The 19,710-nt window shown below is 45.6% G+C and overlaps 2 protein-coding genes across 4 annotated transcripts in view; both read right to left on the reverse strand.

Annotated features, from left to right (window-relative positions):
- Positions 1-471: 471 nt before the first annotated feature.
- On the reverse strand, positions 472-4,155 carry LOC115398822 (beta-1,3-galactosyltransferase 1-like). Its single transcript, XM_030105795.1, has one exon. The coding sequence runs from the start codon at positions 4,024-4,026 to the stop codon at positions 3,070-3,072; it is 957 nt and encodes a 318-aa protein (XP_029961655.1). The 5' UTR covers positions 4,027-4,155; the 3' UTR covers positions 472-3,069.
- A 1,281-nt stretch (positions 4,156-5,436) lies between these two features.
- tncb (tenascin Cb) overlaps positions 5,437-19,710 on the reverse strand; it is a 34,834-nt gene continuing 20,560 nt past the window's right edge. For 2 of the 3 annotated variants that reach the window (XM_030104599.1, XM_030104598.1), the window contains 11 exons: positions 14,536-14,658; positions 11,424-11,567; positions 11,000-11,119; positions 10,741-10,884; positions 10,314-10,444; positions 10,012-10,144; positions 9,096-9,247; positions 8,921-9,017; positions 8,585-8,746; positions 8,003-8,166; positions 5,437-7,122 (listed from right to left, as the gene is read on the reverse strand). In XM_030104599.1, the coding sequence (XP_029960459.1) occupies positions 7,012-7,122; positions 8,003-8,166; positions 8,585-8,746; positions 8,921-9,017; positions 9,096-9,247; positions 10,012-10,144; positions 10,314-10,444; positions 10,741-10,884; positions 11,000-11,119; positions 11,424-11,567; positions 14,536-14,658 (1,481 nt within the window). In that variant the 3' untranslated portion in view covers positions 5,437-7,011. Of the gene's footprint in view, positions 7,123-8,002; positions 8,167-8,584; positions 8,747-8,920; positions 9,018-9,095; positions 9,248-10,011; positions 10,145-10,313; positions 10,445-10,740; positions 10,885-10,999; positions 11,120-11,423; positions 11,568-14,535; positions 14,659-16,221; positions 16,495-19,710 lie in introns of all 3 variants that reach the window. The other variant, XM_030104600.1, reaches the window with a different exon arrangement.

A 19,710-nucleotide genomic window follows, 5' to 3' on the forward strand; every position in this document is an offset into this window, starting at 1 on the left:
GGCGGCGCTTCAAAGCTCTGCTTCTCGTGAAGGCGCATGAGGAAGTCCAGGCCCGCATATTTACCTGCCTTGTCGGACATAACATCATCAAAACACCACGGAGGACACCGTCTGTTTCTACTGGAATTCTTTAAAAAAAAGCTTTGACCCCAGGTGAAAAGGTCACAGGTGAATCAACCCGCCAGCGCAGGCGGCCATGACACGACACGCCCACTCGGCACCCCGAGGTGGGCACGACTCTGGGTTTCAAATCGCCATCTTGGATGGGTCAAATCGCCATCTTGCGAAGATAATCCTGCCTACAGCACCTTTAACACTTTCAAAGAGGTAAAAAACTTTATTCAAAACCCTTTCTGACAAAAACTGTCAAAGATTTAGACGTCAACAAAAAAATCCAGTTTCAATTTACATTTTTCAATGTGATTCAGTTCCAACTGAATTTCAAAGAAAAACTAAACCAGACATATATCATCCATTAAGATTAATTTTTATTTGTTCAGCACTGGATTCCAGCAGATTGAATTTAAATCAGTCACATCAGGAAGAGAATATAAATCAACCGCAGCATCAAAACAAAGAGAAAACAAGACTTCCTGTCTGAGAACAGAAAGCTTTTCAACAACAACAAAAAAAACATTTTCTCAGAGGTAAAAATCATTGAGGCATTTTGGTGAAAAAGGTCAGTAGAAACACAGAACATGCATAAAGAGGCACAGCAGCTCGATCCTGATGAAGAACCTGCAGAGTGACGTCTCTTTAAAGGTCCTGAACCTCAAGCAAGAACCATGATCATATACAAGTCACTCTTCATTTTTATTAAACAACACGGTGAATACCATCTGTGATCAGTAGATGTCACTGTGTGTCAACTGGAGGCTGCTACAGGACCACAGGGGAAAAAATAACCATTTGACTATCAATATCTGCTAACAGCTAGGATAGCTGGACTGGCTTGCGATGGAGCTCATAAACTCCAGTACGTAAAGTTTCAGTGCAGCCATGTTTGTTCACTAGGAGGCAGTGAAGAGTCACAGTGAGAGCTTTAGTCTGGTACTGCCAGTTTTGTTTTTTCCTGCTGTCAGATTGCCTCTGTTTCCAGACCGGCTGCATGAAACTAACTCAACACATCACCTACTGGTACAAAGCGGTATTGCAATGTTGGCCCATGTGTGGCTAGTTAGGAGACACTTCTGTTGTTATGAATATCTAGTTATTTAAAGGTTGCTTTTGCATGCTTCAGACTAAAAATGTTAAATTTTTTAAAGTGTATTTTTTCCTCCCTATGCAGGATAAAAAAACAGGCAAGTACTCATAATTCTAGATTCAAGGACTGCATGCAGTACTATTCCCTAACCTCTACAACACAGACATCGAAACCCGCTGCACTTCAGAAATGAAGATATCTTGAAGTTCTTGCATGAGGGTCAGGGGATTGTGGGTAACGGAGAGCCTCCGACCCATCAGGCACAAATTGAACAAGCTGTATAGAGTCTTTGGTATAAAACTGACTTTCACTGATCGGTGAACGGTAGAAGAAACTGAGGTGTTCCTTTAACATTAGCTTTGCAGAAGTGCTAGCCTAAAAATGCTAATATTGCACAAATGCTTCTCTCCTGCAGGTGGGCACACTTAAGTGTTTGCTCTGGAGCTGCAGCCACTAACTCACTCTATAAGTTGCACAAACACCAAAAAAATAATCTTTACATGTCTAGAAAAGCTGCAAACATGCAAATTGCTGAGTGAGTCGCCCTCTGATTTAAACTTCAGCTCAGGTAAATTGTAACCTCTTGACATTTTCTCCATTTTTAAGCGGCAAGTAAAACATCAAAGCTAAATTTCCACCATTTGTTGGGTTCAGGGCACCGGTAAGGGCGCCACCTGCAGGTAAGAAACTAACAAATACGCAAAACTTTTGGCAAAAAAAAAAAGACATTCTTTCTGTATCTATAAGATATTTAAGGCAACATGTTTACACAGTGAGAGGCCGTACTGTGTTTCTTTAGATCAGACAGTTCGGCCTGTTTAGCAGATGCTGCTGAAAAACTTGGCAAAAAAATGATTTCAGTCAGTTTCATGACAGTATTTTTAAATCTTTTTAGTGCTGACTGAAGAAACGTCAAACTTAGCATTTACTTAAATTCCCTGATGTTCAGTGAAACGTTTCTCGTAATGTAGTGATAGATGAGATTTCAATCCCTATTAAATGTGATTTTTGCTGACATATTATGGCTTTTACATTTTTTCAACATAAATCAATACAATGAACTAAAAAACACAAAAAATCAAAAATAATTTAAACCACTTCCCATTACAGCTTTGATTCTACCATCAATTCATATTTAGAAGTTTGCATAATCATATAAACGTGGAAACAAGGCATCTTTAAACTTTTTTGGTTCATATATAAATAAAAAACAAATGGCACTTTTTGAAAGCTTGAATCACTTGGAGATTAGAGACGCAGTGTATGAGTAAAACCTAACAATCCCTGAAAATCCACCTACTCACACTGTTGTGTAGCGTGAATGTGAGCTACAGTGATTATCTGAACGTCAGGATTTATTCACGGCTCCTCTGAAGATCTGCAGAGGCCCGAAAGCAACTCCTGCTCCACACTTTGAAAACCAGCATTCAGGAAATTATAGTTTAATAGAAATTACATTTAAAGCTTATTGTTCTCTGCATGTGTGTGTGTTTCCAGCTCATGACCTGGCATGCATGCCACAGTTTTCTGTCTCTCATATGTTTCCTAATAAACAGATCTCTCTCTCAAAAGGCAGCAGTGTAAATGTGGATTTAATTTCCAACTAGATAAATGAATTTCTCACTAATGAAAAGCCTCTGAATATGTTCCTGGCTGAGGGTTTTTGGCTCATTTATAAATTTAAATGAACAATATTTTTCATATGTCATCCTATAGAGTTAGGCACGATTAAGCTTGAACTATTGAATAAGTTTTCCTGACATCATCGTTCTGATGGGACCTGATCCTCGGATCCTTGGACCAGGTCTCTGCAGACCACCTGTGGGTCTGATGGCTTTCATTCCTTCCCTGGGGGGTCTGGGCTGTCAGCAGCTGCTGTAGCCTGTGGAGAAATCTTTCCAGACCTCCTGCAGCTCCGTGGGCTCGAACCCGTTGACGATGACCCGCCGGGCGAAGCTGCACCGGTCGTACTCCAGCTTCCGGATCTCGAAGAGGTTCCTGAGGCCCAGCAGGCGCTGGGAGTAGACCGGCCGGACCCCCAGAAGCCGCAAGCACAGCCCCACGTAGACGTCCTCCATGGGGATGGCCCGGACGTACCTGGAGACCCCGGAGATCCTCTGGGCCAGGTCGGCGGAGAAGACGTAGCCGGCCCCGGAGACGTATGGCGGGAAGGCGTCGTCGGGGTACTGCTCCTCGGACAGGAACCACTTGCTGTTGGGGTCCCTCCTGGGCCGGCCGTCCGTGATGACGGACCCGGTGATGAAGCCCCTCCGGGGGTAGCTCCCGAGCAGCTCCAGGAGGTAGAAGATGTTGACGAAGATGTCCGCGTCGACCTTCATGGCGTAGGAGGCGTTGGGGCAGTGGGACGCCACCCAGCTCATCATCATCAGGGTCTTGACGGTCAGGTTGTGGTAACTGTCCACAAAGTCCATCTGGATGATGTCCTCATGCTGCCGGCTCTCCTCCTGGAGCAGGGAGCCCCAGTCCTCACCGGGCCGGACCCCCGTGAAGAACAAGGTGAGGGTGTCCCCACCTGAGGAGCCCCACGTGGCCCGGACCGCCCGCCGCGCCGCAGCGTCCCTGGGCGCCACGGGCACCAGGAGCAGCAGCGCCGGGCTGCGGTCCCTGCAGGCGTGCGGCTGGTCGAGGAGGAGCCGGTAGCTCCGGGGGGATATGAGGCGGTAGTCTTCCGGAGAGAGCGGGCTCGGGAGGGCCGGCTTTTCGCTCTGAGTCCGGGAGCCCAGCAGGACCAGAAGCGGGAGCACGAGCAGCGCCGCGGCCGAAGCAAACTTCACCAACCTCCAGGGGAAAGGTGTCCGCATCGCCGCCGCTCACGAGTCGCTTCTGTCCGGCTAATGCGTCTGGTTCCCGGCACTTACCCACCGCCTCTGCCTCCACCGGCACCATATATCCCCCCGACAGGCTCGACCGGGTCCGGGACGGGACCAGGAAGTGAGCCCACAGCCTGCCACTCCCACAGGAGACCCGAGAGGAGCCGAGAGGAGCCGAGAAGAGCCGAGCGAAGCCCCCGAAAGGAGCCGAAGGGGCACGAGACAGCGCATCATAGTGATATTATTACTACTACTGCTTCACATAATAATAATAATAATAATAATAATAATAATAATAATAATAATAATAATAATAATAATAATAATGATAATAATAATAATAATAATAATAATAATAATGATGATGATGATGATGATGATAATTACTACCTAGTGATCAGAATTTATACAATTACCTTAAAATGTGTGTTTTCATTATATATCGCGATTGTCAAACTTCAGTCATTTTAACTTCTCTTCTTTTGATTGAATTAGTTTGCTGCTTCACAGCCTCGTTAATAGAATCCATCGTTAAACAAGCGCTCTCTGGGATCAATAAAGCATTTCAGTTCTATTAATAGTGGAGGGAGTTAAAAAGACAATCTTACACTGAACTGTTTTTGGTTTTAATGTTCACATGGTGAAGAGCTCTGTGCTCAGACTTTCTACAGATATGAGGAGGAGAACAGCATGCACTGGCAAGAAATACAATCAATTATGTTTTCTGCTTTTTTTTCAGGAGCAGTCTTTCGAGATTAACTTGACTCTTTTAAAATGTGTGTTAGTCATCAGAGAGTAACTGAGAATACTCTCCAGTTGACTGGATCTCAGTGGAAAAAGTGGGTTGTCTGTTTGAATTTGCCTCTGATTTTCTGGCAAATAGATAATGGGGGGATTTTGAAGGGTTGATATAGATCAGTGGCATTTTTTTGCCAGTAATTGTTTGGATTTTCAAAAAATATATACACATTTTGATTACATAAACTCACAACAAAGGAAAAAAAACTTTAAAGTTTAAATTTAAAGTTCATTGTGGCACTATTTTACCTCTTAAAATGAAATGTTGCCCCAGAACTAAAATGAGTTAGATGCCCATGGCATAGAGAGTTGTAGGGGATCAGAACAGACTAAAGTGGTAAATCAAGAGGTAGAAACACGAAATGTTCAGTTTCAGCTTCAGTTGACAGAAAAATACTTTGAGAAATGTTCCTGAAAGTGAAGAAAAAAACCCTTCAACATCCTTTAAAACAAACAGTTTTATTGTAATACAGTTTACAGAGAAACACCTGTTGTTCACCCAGTTATAAACAAATAGAAACAAACTTAATTTACACAGGCATTCTTTAGAAGGTCAGTGGTTTAGTATTCCGCCGGGGCAGGAAGGTGATTGGAGGGGAATTCTTTTTTTTTTCCTTTCTTTTTTTTTTTTTTTTGGGGGGGGGGGGGGGGGGGGGGTAGAAACAGTAACTAGTTCTCTAGTTTTGGCCTGTCCGAACACTATTTTCATCAACACCTTACTATGACAACTGGAATTCCACTGGAGTTGGCCTTTTTTCAAAAGTTTCGAGCATCACAATAACATTCTCTTGTTCCACTTATATGTACTGTATTCACATTTTGCAAAAAAAAAACAAAAAACAAAATAAAAAAAGGAACAGAAAAATTAAAAAAGAAAAGAAATTCACCGCATGTCATTAATATACTGAATAATAGGTCCTGCCTCGGATTCATTAGAGAAACAAATCTTTTCTTTTCAAAAACACACCATGATGCCTTCAGGGGCTCGGGGGACGGTGGGAAATGTGGCCCGTCCGCCCGGACACGAAGGGGGAGACACTTCCATCTTTAAATCCTGGGACGGTGGGGTGAGGTGAGGGGGGATAAAGTGACACAGAGACGAGTTAAGTCACACAAAGACGGAGGAAGAGGCGAGTTAGCGGGAGACTCCGGAGCTGAGTGGTCTCCAGCGTCCAAGGCCCGAAGGCTCGTATGACACCAACCGCTGAAAACACTCGTAGAATCTCCAGTTTGTGGTTATGTTCATTTATCTTTGATGCAGCTCAGACACATGCTTTTAGACTGTGGGAAAAAACTCACACACACAGGGAGAACATGCAAACTTTACAGCAAGTGACTCCAAATGTGGACTTGAACCAGAGACATTCTCACTGTGAGGCGAGAGCTAACCACTGCTCCACCATGCAGTCCTATGCTTGAGAGTGTTTTTCCTCTTAAATAACCAGTGGTGGCCTGGTGGTGCAGTGGTTTGCATTCTACAGTCACAGCGACAAGATCAGATTCCAGGTTTTCCTTGTGGAGTTTGCATGTTCTCTCTGTGCATGCCAGGATTTCTCTTCAGCCTTTTAAAACTGCCTTGGAAGCAGAAGTGTTTATAATGTGAATGAGAGTTTTCTTGTTGTTTTCTGGTGGATCTTGCAGGACGGTTATAACTGATTCTGTTTAAATTAAACTGCAGTGAATTGTAAATCTGTGTTTGGATTTCACATGAACACAAAGGAAAAGTGGAGATTTGGATGTTTGGATTTTCTCATCTTGTTGAACCTTTTTCCCGAGTTCCTCTGATGATCCGGACAATCAACACCGTGAGCGCCCTCATGAGGCGACGGCCGAGAGCCGTGCTCACGCCTCCAGACGAGCGCTGCGACGCAGGGGAAGGGGGGTTGGCGGGCGGTGGGGTGGGGTGAGGTGGGGCAGGTGGGGGTCACAGCCGGCTGTCTTTGGTGCGTGAGCAGGGTCTGTTGGTGGGCTTTGCTTTAAGTCCAGTTTGTAACATGCACACGTCAGTTTACACACTGCTGGCGGGCGGAGGTGGGGCAGAGGGGCGGCGGAGGGGTGGGTGGGGGTCGACTGGAGGCAGCGGGGCTCCTGGCAGTGGCTTTGGTGGGTGAGGAGGTGGAGACAGAGCTGTAGCAGTGTTGTTGTTGTTGTTGTTGTTGTTGTTGTCGTCGTTGTAGTTTATGACCGTTTCCTCCTGCCCTCCAGGTTTCTGAAGTTGGATGGTCGGATCTTCATCTCAGCGAACTCGATGGAGTGTTCGTGTCCTTTCCAGTGGAACCAGTTCACTCCCTGAGGAGGAAACAGAAGAGTGAGGAGGAGCTTCAGACTGGTTCCCTGACACCACAACATCTGGGACATAAAGCACTGTCTCTGTTACACCATCCCAGAAGTTTAGATCGCATCTCATGGTGTTAGAGGATGAACAAAGTTAGTTCAAAGGTAGCTTAGCTAACAGCTGACTGACGCCGGGCTCACCTAACACCCCATCGGATGCTGTCTGTTTTCCTCTTTCCAGCTAGTGGGCAGTTGCAGGAACAGTTCAGTGAATGAGTTATTGGACATCGTGAGTCACTGGTGAGTGAAGGACACTCACGGGTTTTGAACAATTCCTTCATACTCGAATAACACTGGGTGAAATAAGAGATGCGATCGGAATTTCAGGGATGGTGGATATGAGACTAAAACGTGCTGCGTCCTGGACAGAACAGGAAAGGTGGTCACCATGGAGAGTAGATAGACAATAACAAACATGGCGGCTTCCACAATGTCATGACTCCCGGTCCATACTCTCCTGGGACTGAGAGCGACTCGTAGCAGCAAACCAACTTGGATCGTCTGTGAAATGCTAAAATGATATCTTTTCACTTTAATCATGTCACATAATCTGATTGTAAATGTGCAGAACAAATGGTTAAATACCTCTAAATGGTGAACACTCTCCAGTGGTTTGTTCAGTTTTGCCAAATGTTTTAAAAAGCACCTGTATTACCATGTTGGATTTTTATTATATTTTGAGCTTTTCAGGTTTTGATTTTGCACTGAAACAGTAAGTTTAGCTTTCAGTCGTAGGTCTTTGCAGTGTTACTCTATCAAACTTCCTTCACTCTAGAGACTTGAAAAGCTGGAAAAAGAAAGACGTCCCGACCCAGAGGACGGATTGCAGCTGTACCTTGCTGTGGCTGTTGTCCCCGTATCGTCCCATCAGGTTGACCCGGTGGCAGTTTTTGTACCAGAACGCTCCCTTGTAGGACAGAGCGCAGTTGGTGACAGCGATGTCGTTGTCGTGGTCGTACGTGGAGAACGGACGGCCGTGGTGGTAGGTCATCGAGTCACCTGCGAACCAGCGCAGCACGCTTAGAGCACTGAAGAGTCACTGAGGTCTATTATGAGGAATATGGCCAGGAAATGCCGCATTTTCCTGAAAACTATTAAAATACTTCAAGAGAATACACCTCTCTCCTCTGAATCAGGTTTTTGGTTTTCTATATACATTCAAATTCCTTTGCATGTAGTTTGTTTGCATTTTGGAATGAAGCCTAGAATAAAATGAAATCAGAAGAGGAAGAATTACAGCTGATGTATTAGGAGGGTGATTAGAAGAACCCAGAGCTGATTGAGTTCTGTATTCTGTCTTGTGCGGAATAAGTTTGAGAACCACAGTTTGGGATTATTTCACAGTGACCTGAGAAAAGCAGTGAAACAGAGAAATCCATCAACTGATTGTAAGACCTGCGAAGGCCTGAGGCTCTACCTGCCGTCCCGCTGTATCCTCCCACGTGCACCTTGTAGCGAGTTCGAGGCTCAGACACGGAGAACTTGTCATACTGAGCGTAGGCCGCCTCGCCTTTGTCCCGCAGGTCCACTCGCAGCTCGTACTGACCTCCGGCTGTGATCTTATGCAGGTTGGACAGACCTGAGCGAGACCGGGGAAACACTCAGGAACTCTAATGTCAGACCCCGTTTACACGACGTATGTTTCATTGAAACGTTGTGGACACCAAAAAACATTAGAAAACCTTTGGTGTTCATTTGAAAATGTTGCTGTGTAAAAAAAGAATCCCTAATCCGTCAGAGCTCTAAACGTTACCCAGCCAGAACTCGTCGTTCATGTCTCCAAAACCGGCTGTGTAATTCTTCCAGTTTCGGAAAAACTCCAGTCGGCCGCTCTGGCGTCGAAGGAAAACCTGGAAACACAAAGACATGGTTATACATTGAGTATTTTGTGCAGCACTACAGATCGTGCTTCCTGCCTTCAGACTCACAATCCATCCGCCTCCGTCGGTGCTCATGTCGCAGTAGACCTGCAGCGGCTGGCTCTCGTCTCCGCTCACGTAGATGGTGTACAGGCCCGAGGACGTGTCTCCGTTCAGCAGGGCCTGAGAGCAGTCCCTCGGGTGTCTGTAGAGGACGCCAGCTGCACCGAACAGACAAACATCACCAAGAGGAGCTCAGACTGGGACCGGTTTGGACAGTTAATCCTGAATGAATGTGAAGTTTCAATCTTTTGGAAGTAATTTTCCAATCAGAAACTATACCGACAGCATCTGGTCTTAGTGTCAGAAAGATTCTAAAACTGTTCCTAAAATAGGTTAAAGGACAAATAAAAAAGAGAACAACAACAGTGGTCTTGGAATAGTTCCCTGTGGAACACCACAAAGTAAAAAAAACTGGATTTTAGACCAAATGTAAAGAAAAATAACTATCCATGAGCAGTCTGTTTAGTTCTTTAGTTCTTTGTTTTTAGATTTCACAAAATTCTAAAGATTTAAAGATCTAATGCTGAAGTTAGCTTACTACTTCATAATCCCACTTTCTGCCACAACGGGATGAAGTTCACTCTCAGTCTTCAAAGAATTATTATTATTATTATTGACATTTGTAAATGACCCTTGAGCCATAAAGCTGCTCCTCAGTTTTTGGATTCTTCTTGGAAAAATCTTTTATCAAATGTGTCCTTCAACAGTGAGGAAAAAAAAAAACTATCTACATTTATTTAGCACAGTGTTGCTGCTTTAAATAACAAAAAAATAAGGCTATTTTTTAAAAATAGAGGGCAAATTTTTCTGACTTTGACGTCTATTTTTGATTTTCGTGTGAATATTTTCAGCCTGCATTGGGCTACATTCGTTATTATTGTGTCAGTCATGTTTGACGCAGCGGCGCTGAGGACGGACTCACTGGTGGTGAAGACGGTGGAGATGACCCGGCTCCTCTTGGGCCCGGCGAGCGCCTGCAGCCTCACAGAGTACTCTGTGGAGGCGCTGAGCTGAGCCATGTTGTACGACACGGCGGTGGGGCTGAGCACCACCTCCTGCAGGACAAACAGCCACAACATCACTCACAAACACACTGAAAGACCTGCCAAATGAAGCTGGAAATGAAAGCAGGAGCTCTCACTCTCTGCACATTCAGTGAAAATCTACAGCTGTGATATCAAACTCAGAGTTAAATGGTGTGGACAGGACGGGATCTGGGCTGACCCGGGTCAGGCCGCTGGAGGACTCGTAGGTGAGGATGTATCCGGTGATGTCGGCTCGAGGACGCCTCCAGGTCAGCATGGCGTTCTCTGTCTGGATGTTGCTGGCCGTCAGGTGTTGAGGAGCGTCCACATCTGGAGACAAAGGAATCTCATTTACATCATCAGTGTAATGAGACCCAAATTGAAATGATTTGCTCTTTTGTGTCACAGATTGGATCTGCTTTAGGAGTATTGTACACAGATATTTAGCACTTGGTTCAGTTCTGTGTTTTTAACTTCCATGTAGAGCAAATTTGAGTATCTTGGAAAAGCACGATACAAAATAAATGTATTATTATTAGTTCCTCAGTTCTCAGGCTGTCATCTGCATCTCTACAGCCTCTCCTCATTGTGACTGAGTGGTGTGGCGGCGTTCACAGGAAACACACCGGTGGTGAACTCGGTGGTGGTGGCGGCGCTCTTGGCCAGATCCCTGACGGCGTACACCTTCACCGTGTAATGCGTCGCAGGCGCCAGAGAGCTCATCTCGTACTCCACCACGTTGCCCGACACGTGCTCCATCACCGACGCCCCTAGAGGGCGACACAGAGACAGAGGTCAGCCAGGGAGCTCAATGACTTTGACCCCACAGAATATTGTGAACGGGAGCTGAAGCAGGCGAAGTTCGCTCCATCGTGCTTTCCAGACCTGTGTCTGCACTGTAGGTGATGACGTATCCGTCCACGGTGGCGATGGCCGGCTGCCACAGCAGCAGAGCCTCAGTGTCCGTGATGTTGACCGCGGTCAGACCACGAGGTTTATCCAGAGCTGGAATCAACACACACACACAAATCCGTCTAAGTCTAGATATCAGAGCACACATCATGTTTAAAATCTGCATGGTGGTGTCAGTCATCATGGAAACATGATGTGACTGCAAAGCTAAACTGGCCACAATGTATGAAATCTACATTTTGGTCCACAGCATGAGACAAAAAAGCTCCCTGACGCTGAGTTCCAGCAGATTTTCCTCTAAAGCCCCACAGATACTCAACAGCAGGCCGCCCTTTAATAATTTAGTCATTAGTCTGTGAAAACATGCAGAGATCTGAAACATGTTGATTTGAGCTACCTGTGGTGACGCTGTCCGACCCCGGCTCGCTCTCCCTGGAGCCTTTGATGGCCACCACGGTGACCTCGTAGGTGACCCCAGGTGTCAGGTTGGGCAGCACAGTCTGAGAGTCCGAGCCGTCCACCGCCAGCGTCTTGGCGTTTCCTGAGAGGGCCGACAGGTCAAGTCATGCACCGAGCAAAACTAAACTACACTTTGTTACTTTCTATCTTAAAAATTCTGCACAGAGCTCGATACAACTTATTGCTTTCAGGTTCAACTAAAAAAATACCCAATTAAATCCAACAAAAACAACACATTGAGATTTACTATTTGCATATAGATGAACTGTCAGGAGATTACAGGAGATTAGAATCATTTGACTGATTCAGCATTCATTAATCCACATGCCCTGAAATGAGAAAACTTTCAGCAAAGTGGAAAACAAACAAAGAAACAAGACTTTGTTTCAAAGAGGTTTTGGGAAAATCTTACAGATTAAAAGGTAAAGTCAGTTATAATGGTAGAAATCTGCTACAATAATCATGATGAGCAAAGACAAAGAAACCTTCGCACGTTTGGCAGTGAAATACTTTGATTGTTCAATTAATATTAAAAATGCTGTCATCAACAAATTAAAAAACTTTATGACTTTTTTAAAATTACTTAGTAAGTAAGTAAGTAAAATTTATTTATATAGCGCTTTTCACAGACGTCGGTCACAAAGTGCTTCACAGAGTAAAAATCACAAAAAATGATTCACAGTACATAAGAACATAGCATATAAACAGTACATGTTACTGCCAAGACAACACTGACTGGGGGTGTAGAAAGCCTTCTGGAACAAAAATGTCTTCAAGAGTTTCTTGAAGGCATCCACAGAGTCCAGGGAGCGCAGGTCCGAGGGAAGCTCATTCCAGAGGTGCGGGGCAGTGGATGCAAAAGAGCGGTCACGACTGGTTTTAAAATGAGTACGGGGGACTCTGAGAAGATTCTGGTCAGAGGACCTCAGGCTTCGGGCCGAGCTGTAGGGTGTGATGAGGTTTCTGATATACATGGGAGCCCGGCCATGTAGAGCTTGGAAGGTCAGCACCAAGATTTTAAACTGGATACGGAATGTAACAGGGAGCCAGTGGAGGGATTTTAACATGGGTGTAATGTAGGACCTCCTGTTGGTGCTGGTCAGCAGCCTCGCAGCTGAATTTTGGACATACTGGAGGCGGGCCAGCTCCTTCTTGTTAAGACAGGTGAACAGGCTGTTACAGTAGTCGAGCCGCGAGGGTATAAAGGCATGAATGACCATTTCAAGCTCATTTTTAGACACCATGGGTCTGAACTTAGCGATGTTGCGCAGCTGGAAGAAACAGGTTCTTACCAGTAGCCCCGAGTGGTGGTCTAGTGACATGGCATGGTCAAAGATCACCCCAAGGTTCCTGAATTCGGTCTTGGTTGAGGGGCTCAGATCACCAAGGTGCTGCTTAATAGCGGGGATGGCACTGTCTGTTGCAATAATGAGGGTCTCGGTTTATTTCTGACTTTAGTTGGAGGCTGTTGTCTCTGAGCCACTGCTTAATTAATGATAAGCAGTTTATCAGGGAGCTCAGTTTGTGGGCTTCAGAGGGCTTGAAGGAGCAGACCAGCTGCTGGTCGTCTGCAAATAGGAGGTACGAGACATCGCTGAACTGCTGGATTATCTGACCCAGGGGAAGCAAATACAGAAGGAACAGGAGGGGTCCCAGAACTGAGCCCTGAGGCACGCCATACTGCAGGCTGGCTGGCTCAGACATGGTGTTGTTGGCGGACACACTGAAGCTCCTACCAGTCAGATATGAGGAGAACCATTTGAGCACTGGACCTGACTGGCCAATCAGGTCCTGCAGCCTGTTTATCAGGGTCTGATGGTCAACCGTGTCAAAGGCTGAAGACAGGTCCACGAGGACCAGCACTGTGCACCTCCCCGAGTCGGCAGACTTCAGGATGTCGCTGGACACTTTCAGCAGGGCAGTCTCTGTAGAGTGGTGTTTGTAAAGCCTGACTGAAAAATGTCATAGATGTCATACTCTTGTAAAAAAGATGTGAGCTGTGTCGCCACCACCTTTTCTAACAATTTGGACAAATAGGGGAGTTTAGATGTCGGCCTGTAGTTTTTAAGTTCATGTTGGTCCAAGTTTGGTTTATTAAGTTTTGGCTCTAAGACTGCATGCTCGATGATGGAAGGAAAGACACCAGAAGCGAGCGGCAGGTTGAACATTTTGGTCACCCATGGTCCGATTGTGTCAAAAATATTCACCGTGAGCTTAGATAGTAAAACATCTACAGGACTAGAGGAGGGTTTCGTCTTCCCCATCAGTGCTGAGACGTCTTCAAGGCATACGGGAGTAAAAGCGGACCAGACATGTAGAGGCGGTTCAACACGACCTGGACTGCAAAGGGAAGGTGCTGGGATTTCGTCTTTTATGTCTCTGATGCATATTTGCATACTTGCATATTTTATACATTTTCAGTTCAGGTGGTGCTAACATGAAACATTCTGAGCAGCTACTGCCAGTATTGATGTGATTTTTCTCCCACTAACTGCATCTAAAACTGAACCTTCACGGATGTTTACATCTCTTGTCTGCAGCCCACTTCAGTCTGTATTGACCTCTGACTGTTCCCTGTCCTCGTGGTGAAGCTGCTCCATCAACTCTGCAGGACTTCCATTAACTTGCAGTCACATAACAATTTCCTAATTTTTGTTGTTGTTTTTTTCTTGGAAAAGGCGCCTTGAAGTTATTATGTTGTTATCGGCTTAATATAACTGGAATCCGTTTAATTTCCCTTCCAATTCTCCTAAAGTTTCAGCTCAGCATTCCCTCTGCTGAGGGTGTGTGTCTGCCTGGAGCCAGCAGGGGGCAGCATCAGTCTGTGGCAGCAGTAAAGAGGCTCTGGAGGCTGAACAGCTGCGGCATCACTGAGGATGTGCACACTGTGTAAACTCATTAATGAGCTGTCTTCACACTGTGAAATCAGCTAAATGGAAGAAATCACAGCATTTTGTTTTACAATCTGTCGGCATCACATTTATTTATTATCTCCTTTCTAACGCCTGATGCAGGAGAACGTGTGTGACCTGAGCGGTGAGTGTACTGACCTCCGTGGGCTGGCATGTAGGTGACCCGGTAGCTGTCCACTCGGGCTCTCGGGGTCACCCAGTGGACGGTGGCGGATGTGTCGGTCACATCGGAGAAGCGGATGCCTTTGGGGGAGCCCATGTCTGACCAACACACACACACACACACACACACACACACAGGACAGAGGCAGGAGAGTGAGTCAGTGTGTGTGTGCAGCAGTGCTTTCTGCAATGGAAAACGAAGCAGCAGCGGACGAGCAAAGACACACGCAGACTGTTCTTGTAGCTGAAGCAGATCCATCACCCAAAGGAAGAGAGAGCAGGGCAAAAAGGGGGGTCTGGGGGTGGGGGGTCTGGGGTGGGGAGCCTTGGGCCGGAGTCAGAGGCCCTTCCTGGTTAACAGCGAAGCCGCAGTATCTCGCGTGACAGACCTGAGGAGATTAACTCGCCCCTCATTTCATGGACACACAAAAGTGAAACATGCGCCACGCAACCCAAGAAGCAAAGCCGAACCCCTCTGGGAGGACACAGACCACCACTGCCACCCCCCTCCTCCAACTAAAACCACCACAGGCCACCTCTCCTGACAAAGACACACACATGTGGGAGGACAGAGACGCACTACAGAGCACAGAGCTGGAAAAAATAATGAGAGACATAATGATTTAATACTCTTTGATTTAATAAAGTGCTGCAGGTTTTACTGCTAAAACCTCAAAACACTTAAAGAAAAGAAACATATCTTGTGCCTCTTTTTCGTTTCTGAATGTTCTCTGTCATATGTTTTGCTATATGTCAGTTGCACTTCAATGTGTTTCAATTAAGTAGTTTTGGAACCACTTTTCTATTACTGGACTAATATTTGTCATTGTGCTACTTACCTTTTTTGCTATATGTGTTTCTAAACATGTTTGTTGGTAAATAACATCGTTTAAATTTAGTGATGCTTTCTGACTAGTGTTGTTAAAGTCAAATTTTCTCCAGATTTTGAGGAAAAAGGTGAAAGCAATTATTGATCATTGAGGTTTAGTCTCTTCTTCAGGATTGATTTAATCTGCCTTTTCAACTTAACCTGAGACCTTCTTATTTCATAAGTAAACCTCAAAGAAAATCTGAAGAATTGATAAGTGTGGTAAAACAATTCTTTCAAAGCTTTGCAACTCCAATGTTGAGCCAAGAAAGGTGGAGTTTTCTTGAGTCTGAGACTAAAGTTTTGAATCCAGAACTTGTGGATGTACAGAGGAGTATTATGTGGGTACAAGAAAACATGAATTTCATCGAAAAGACCAGGACTGATAGAGTTATTGATTCATGTAGGCTTTTAAAATGATCAAATTTCTGCTCTCTAAAGGTGAATCATCAGCGTAGAAGCTTATTTTCCTGGCAGTAAGACATGAAAGATCTAATAGACGAGCGGGATCCAGCAGCAGTCTGCAGCCTGGACGCAGCCCAGTGGTTGGTTCGAACCTCAGGTGAAGGACGTGGGAGGTAACGAGGCTGCTGCTGTCTGCTGGAACCACTCAGCAACACCAAGAACCCAACACACAGCGAGCTTTGGACGAACAGCGGGACGACGCTTTGCTGAGAGGTTAGCAGACAACACAGACCCGAGGCGTCGAGGACAAGTGTTAGAACACAGCTACTACTGACACCACAGGGACAACGCCGAGCTCCGGATCCGGTTTCCGTCCTTTCACCGTGTACCTGTTCTCACCCGCTCCATCAAAGACTTGGAGCGTCTCCCCAAAACCAGGCCGAATATTTCAACTGTGTACTGGGTGTCCTCGGTAAGGTCCGTCAGCTCGGCGATCCTCTCCTCGCCACCCAGCACCAGCTCTCTGGGCTGGCTGGGGTCCTCGGCCTCGCTGACCATCACCACAAACGTGTCAAAGACGTCTTCTTCTGCCTCCCAGGACAGCCTAAAGCTGTCCGGGCCGACGTCAGAAACCAGGAGCTCCTGCACCTCTGGCTCGGCCTCTGAGTGACAGGGGTGTAGGGTCAGTTTTAATTCCCTCAGTGGAGCTTAAAGAGTACTTTGACATTTGGAGAGCAGCAGAAGAGGGTGCAGAAGTTATCAGGATGGAAAGATGAGAAGGGCTATAGTGCCCAAAGGCAGGAAGAGGAGAAAGTTCAGGTTGATCGTTGAGCCAGATGAGCTGTTTCAGGCTTAGATGTGTGATCCAGCAGTGTTAGTTCAGTGGTTTCTGAAACTTTACAGGCCAAACATATTGAAAAATACAATTCACCAGCATGCTCTCATTTTGAATGGAAAATACTGACTCAAAAAAAAAAAAAAGAATATCATTATTGTTCTCTCTCAAATCGTAATCGTAACAATGTTTCATGATGTACTTTGACACACCTGGAAGCCAAATGTAAATTTTCATGCTAACTCTTCATTACAATAAATTCTGCAGAATTTACCAAAGAATGCACACAAACTACAGGCTAACTGGCAGAGTTATCTTTCGTGATCATTATTGTTGCTAATCTAAAGGTTAAATCTTTAAGATGAGTTACTTTAATAGTAATTCAACTGAAAACTAACTATTTACGTGTGAAAGTAACTTCACATCATCATCTGTACGCGCAGTAGTTGTATTATTGCAGAGATGGCATTAGCATTATCTTAGCAACCAATACTGTGACATTAGTTTCAAGGAAGATGCTCTATAATCTGGATGTTTAGTTTATCTTGAAAGAAACAAATTTATGAACTAATGCTGAGATGAACTACCAACATCTAGACTAAATATCTGTTTTCACTTGAAATCATAGCCTTGCAAACTGGAATTTCTTCTGTTTTTGCTCATTATCTACCTTTATATGATGATGATATTTTAGGAATTGCTTACAGAGCTTATCTGTCAATGAAACCATTCAACATTTAATTTCAAGTGGGATTAGCAATGCTGTTTACCAGTGGTTGATGAGTTCAGGCAGTTAAAGGTTAAAAGTTAGAACTCTCTCTGGTGAAAATCCTGTCTGGGTTCACTTTGCCTCTGCAAGCAAATCCAACAATCACTGGAAATAAGATTAAATGCACACATGCTTTTATTTAATCGAGCATTCAAAGCAAAGTCACAAGCGTTGCTCTTGAACTAATTTAAAATTCCAGAAATTCTTCAAATCCAATCGACTGAGCCCAGATAAAAGTAAAGTGCCCGTGTCAAACAACAACAGCTGCCTCCCGCAGAATGGTGCGGGGATCCTGTACAGCACGGTGCAATCATCTGTGTGCATGCAGATGGGAGCGTGTGCATGTGGCGCAGTAAAAGCTGGTAGTTAAGCAGTCATTAGCAGCAGCTAATAATGGCAGTGATAGGAAGAGGGGCTGAAAGACAGCAGGAGCCTCCAGCTGCTGGAGAAAGAGCTCCGTTTCTCCAGAGGATGAGTCCGCTGCAGCTAATTAGCCAGAGAAACTTCCGGAAGCTGTGCAGATGGATGCACGGACCGGACGGAGGCTTTTAAAGCAGTCTGGATAGAAGCAGATATAAGTGGGTTCGGGAAAAGGCTCAATAAAGCCCAGCGCCACTGCTCATTAAAACACAACACCAAATGTGAGGGTCTCAGGGGTCCTTGAACTCGCCTCAAACCCCGAGTTTTCTTTTCTTTTTTTTTTTTTTTGTGAGGGGGGTAAAGAGCGTGAGGCATTTGTTGTGAGAAGAAGCAGTGGAAATGAGAAGCGGAGCAGACAAATCCCAGGGAGCTGTCACTCTTCATTAGCCGCCGGGCGGCTTTAGCTGGTCAGTGGAAGAGAGGGAGGGCCGCGTCCATCAGCTAACATGTGCTAGCTCGCTACTGATTTCACCCCTCCACCCTCCTCCTCCTCCTCCTCCTCCTCCTCCAGACCTGAGGGAACACAATCCCAGCTCTGTGTTTGGAGGAGGTACGTCGGCGCCAGAGGACCTCCTGAGAAGGGGGGGTCTGCGAACCGAACCCAGGCTCGATAACTCCGGTTTGATACCAGCCTCATCTCTTTGTGGCTCCATCAATCTCTCTCTCTCTCTCTCGCTCACTCTGTTAATCAAAGTTTTTTCCATCTCTTATCCTTCCTCCCTCCGGTCCATCAGCGACCGCCGCGCATAACGTGATCAAATTAGCCGGCGCTTGTTATTCACAAGTTGGGAATGTTTTATGGATTAAGCGATGCTAATGAAAAATGTTCGGATGGTTTTTCTGCCGCGCGATTAGCATGCAGACAATGGGGCGGTGTTGAGCGCATGCCATATTCGGCGTGGCCCCAGAAGCCCCTGGCACCCCAGCACCAGAGCCCAGGGGCAATGGCAGCATGAGAATGAAGAGCGGTCCAGGCTGGAGGGAGCTGGGGATGCATACAGACGAGAGGCCTCACACAAAGTGACAAAAGCGCCTCGGGGTCTTTTTTTTTTTTTTCCTCCGCTCTGTCAGTCCTCCCATCTTTCTTCCACTTGACTGATTCTCATCAGTGAACCGCTGAATGATGATGATAGAAAAGATGCAGACGATTATTTAAAAAAAAAAAAAAAGAAAAAAAAAAGAAGGTTGTTTTTGTGCTTCCTGTCTGGGTAGAAGTTTTCCTCAGGTTCCGCTGTTGTTGTGTGTGGCTGGTGTTTGTAAAGCTGTATTGTTTTGTCTTCACTGTTTACAGCCCTCTCATTAGGCGCATACTGTGATTTACAGCTTTTTAATCACTGATAATGACTGTGATTGGCGCGCTGGGCGGAGACTCCGCTGCACCTGTTGTTTCACCGTTTAAACAGTGCGCTGACCTTTTTTTTTTTTGGAATTTATCTATTTTATGTGCTTTTCACCCGATCGCTGAACAGACCAGGTGCTGCTGCAGGCTGGACTTGTACCAACGGGCGGGCCGACGGGTCAGACGTGGATCAGACAGACTGAAAGAGTCCGTCTCCCTGGCTATGTGCAGGACGGAGCGAGGAGGAAAGAGCAGTCTGGAGGATTGGGATCGTTCGTCTGGGAGGAGATTTTGTTTACTCTGTGAGGAGTAACCTGCAGCCCATCAGTCAACGTCTTTATGTTCTTTCAGCGATGCAGGTAAACAGTTTGTGCTCAGGAAATGAGAGCTGAGTGGGTGATTTGAAATGTCTCAGCAGGAGATAAAGAAAAGATCCACAAACAAGAAACTCCAGCTGCAAAAATCTATCAAAACAACAATTATTTTGCCTCATTTTCATCGATATGTGAGTAAGT

Source organism: Salarias fasciatus, chromosome 12, assembly GCF_902148845.1.
Source record: "Salarias fasciatus chromosome 12, fSalaFa1.1, whole genome shotgun sequence".
Lineage (NCBI taxonomy): Eukaryota > Metazoa > Chordata > Actinopteri > Blenniiformes > Blenniidae > Salarias > Salarias fasciatus.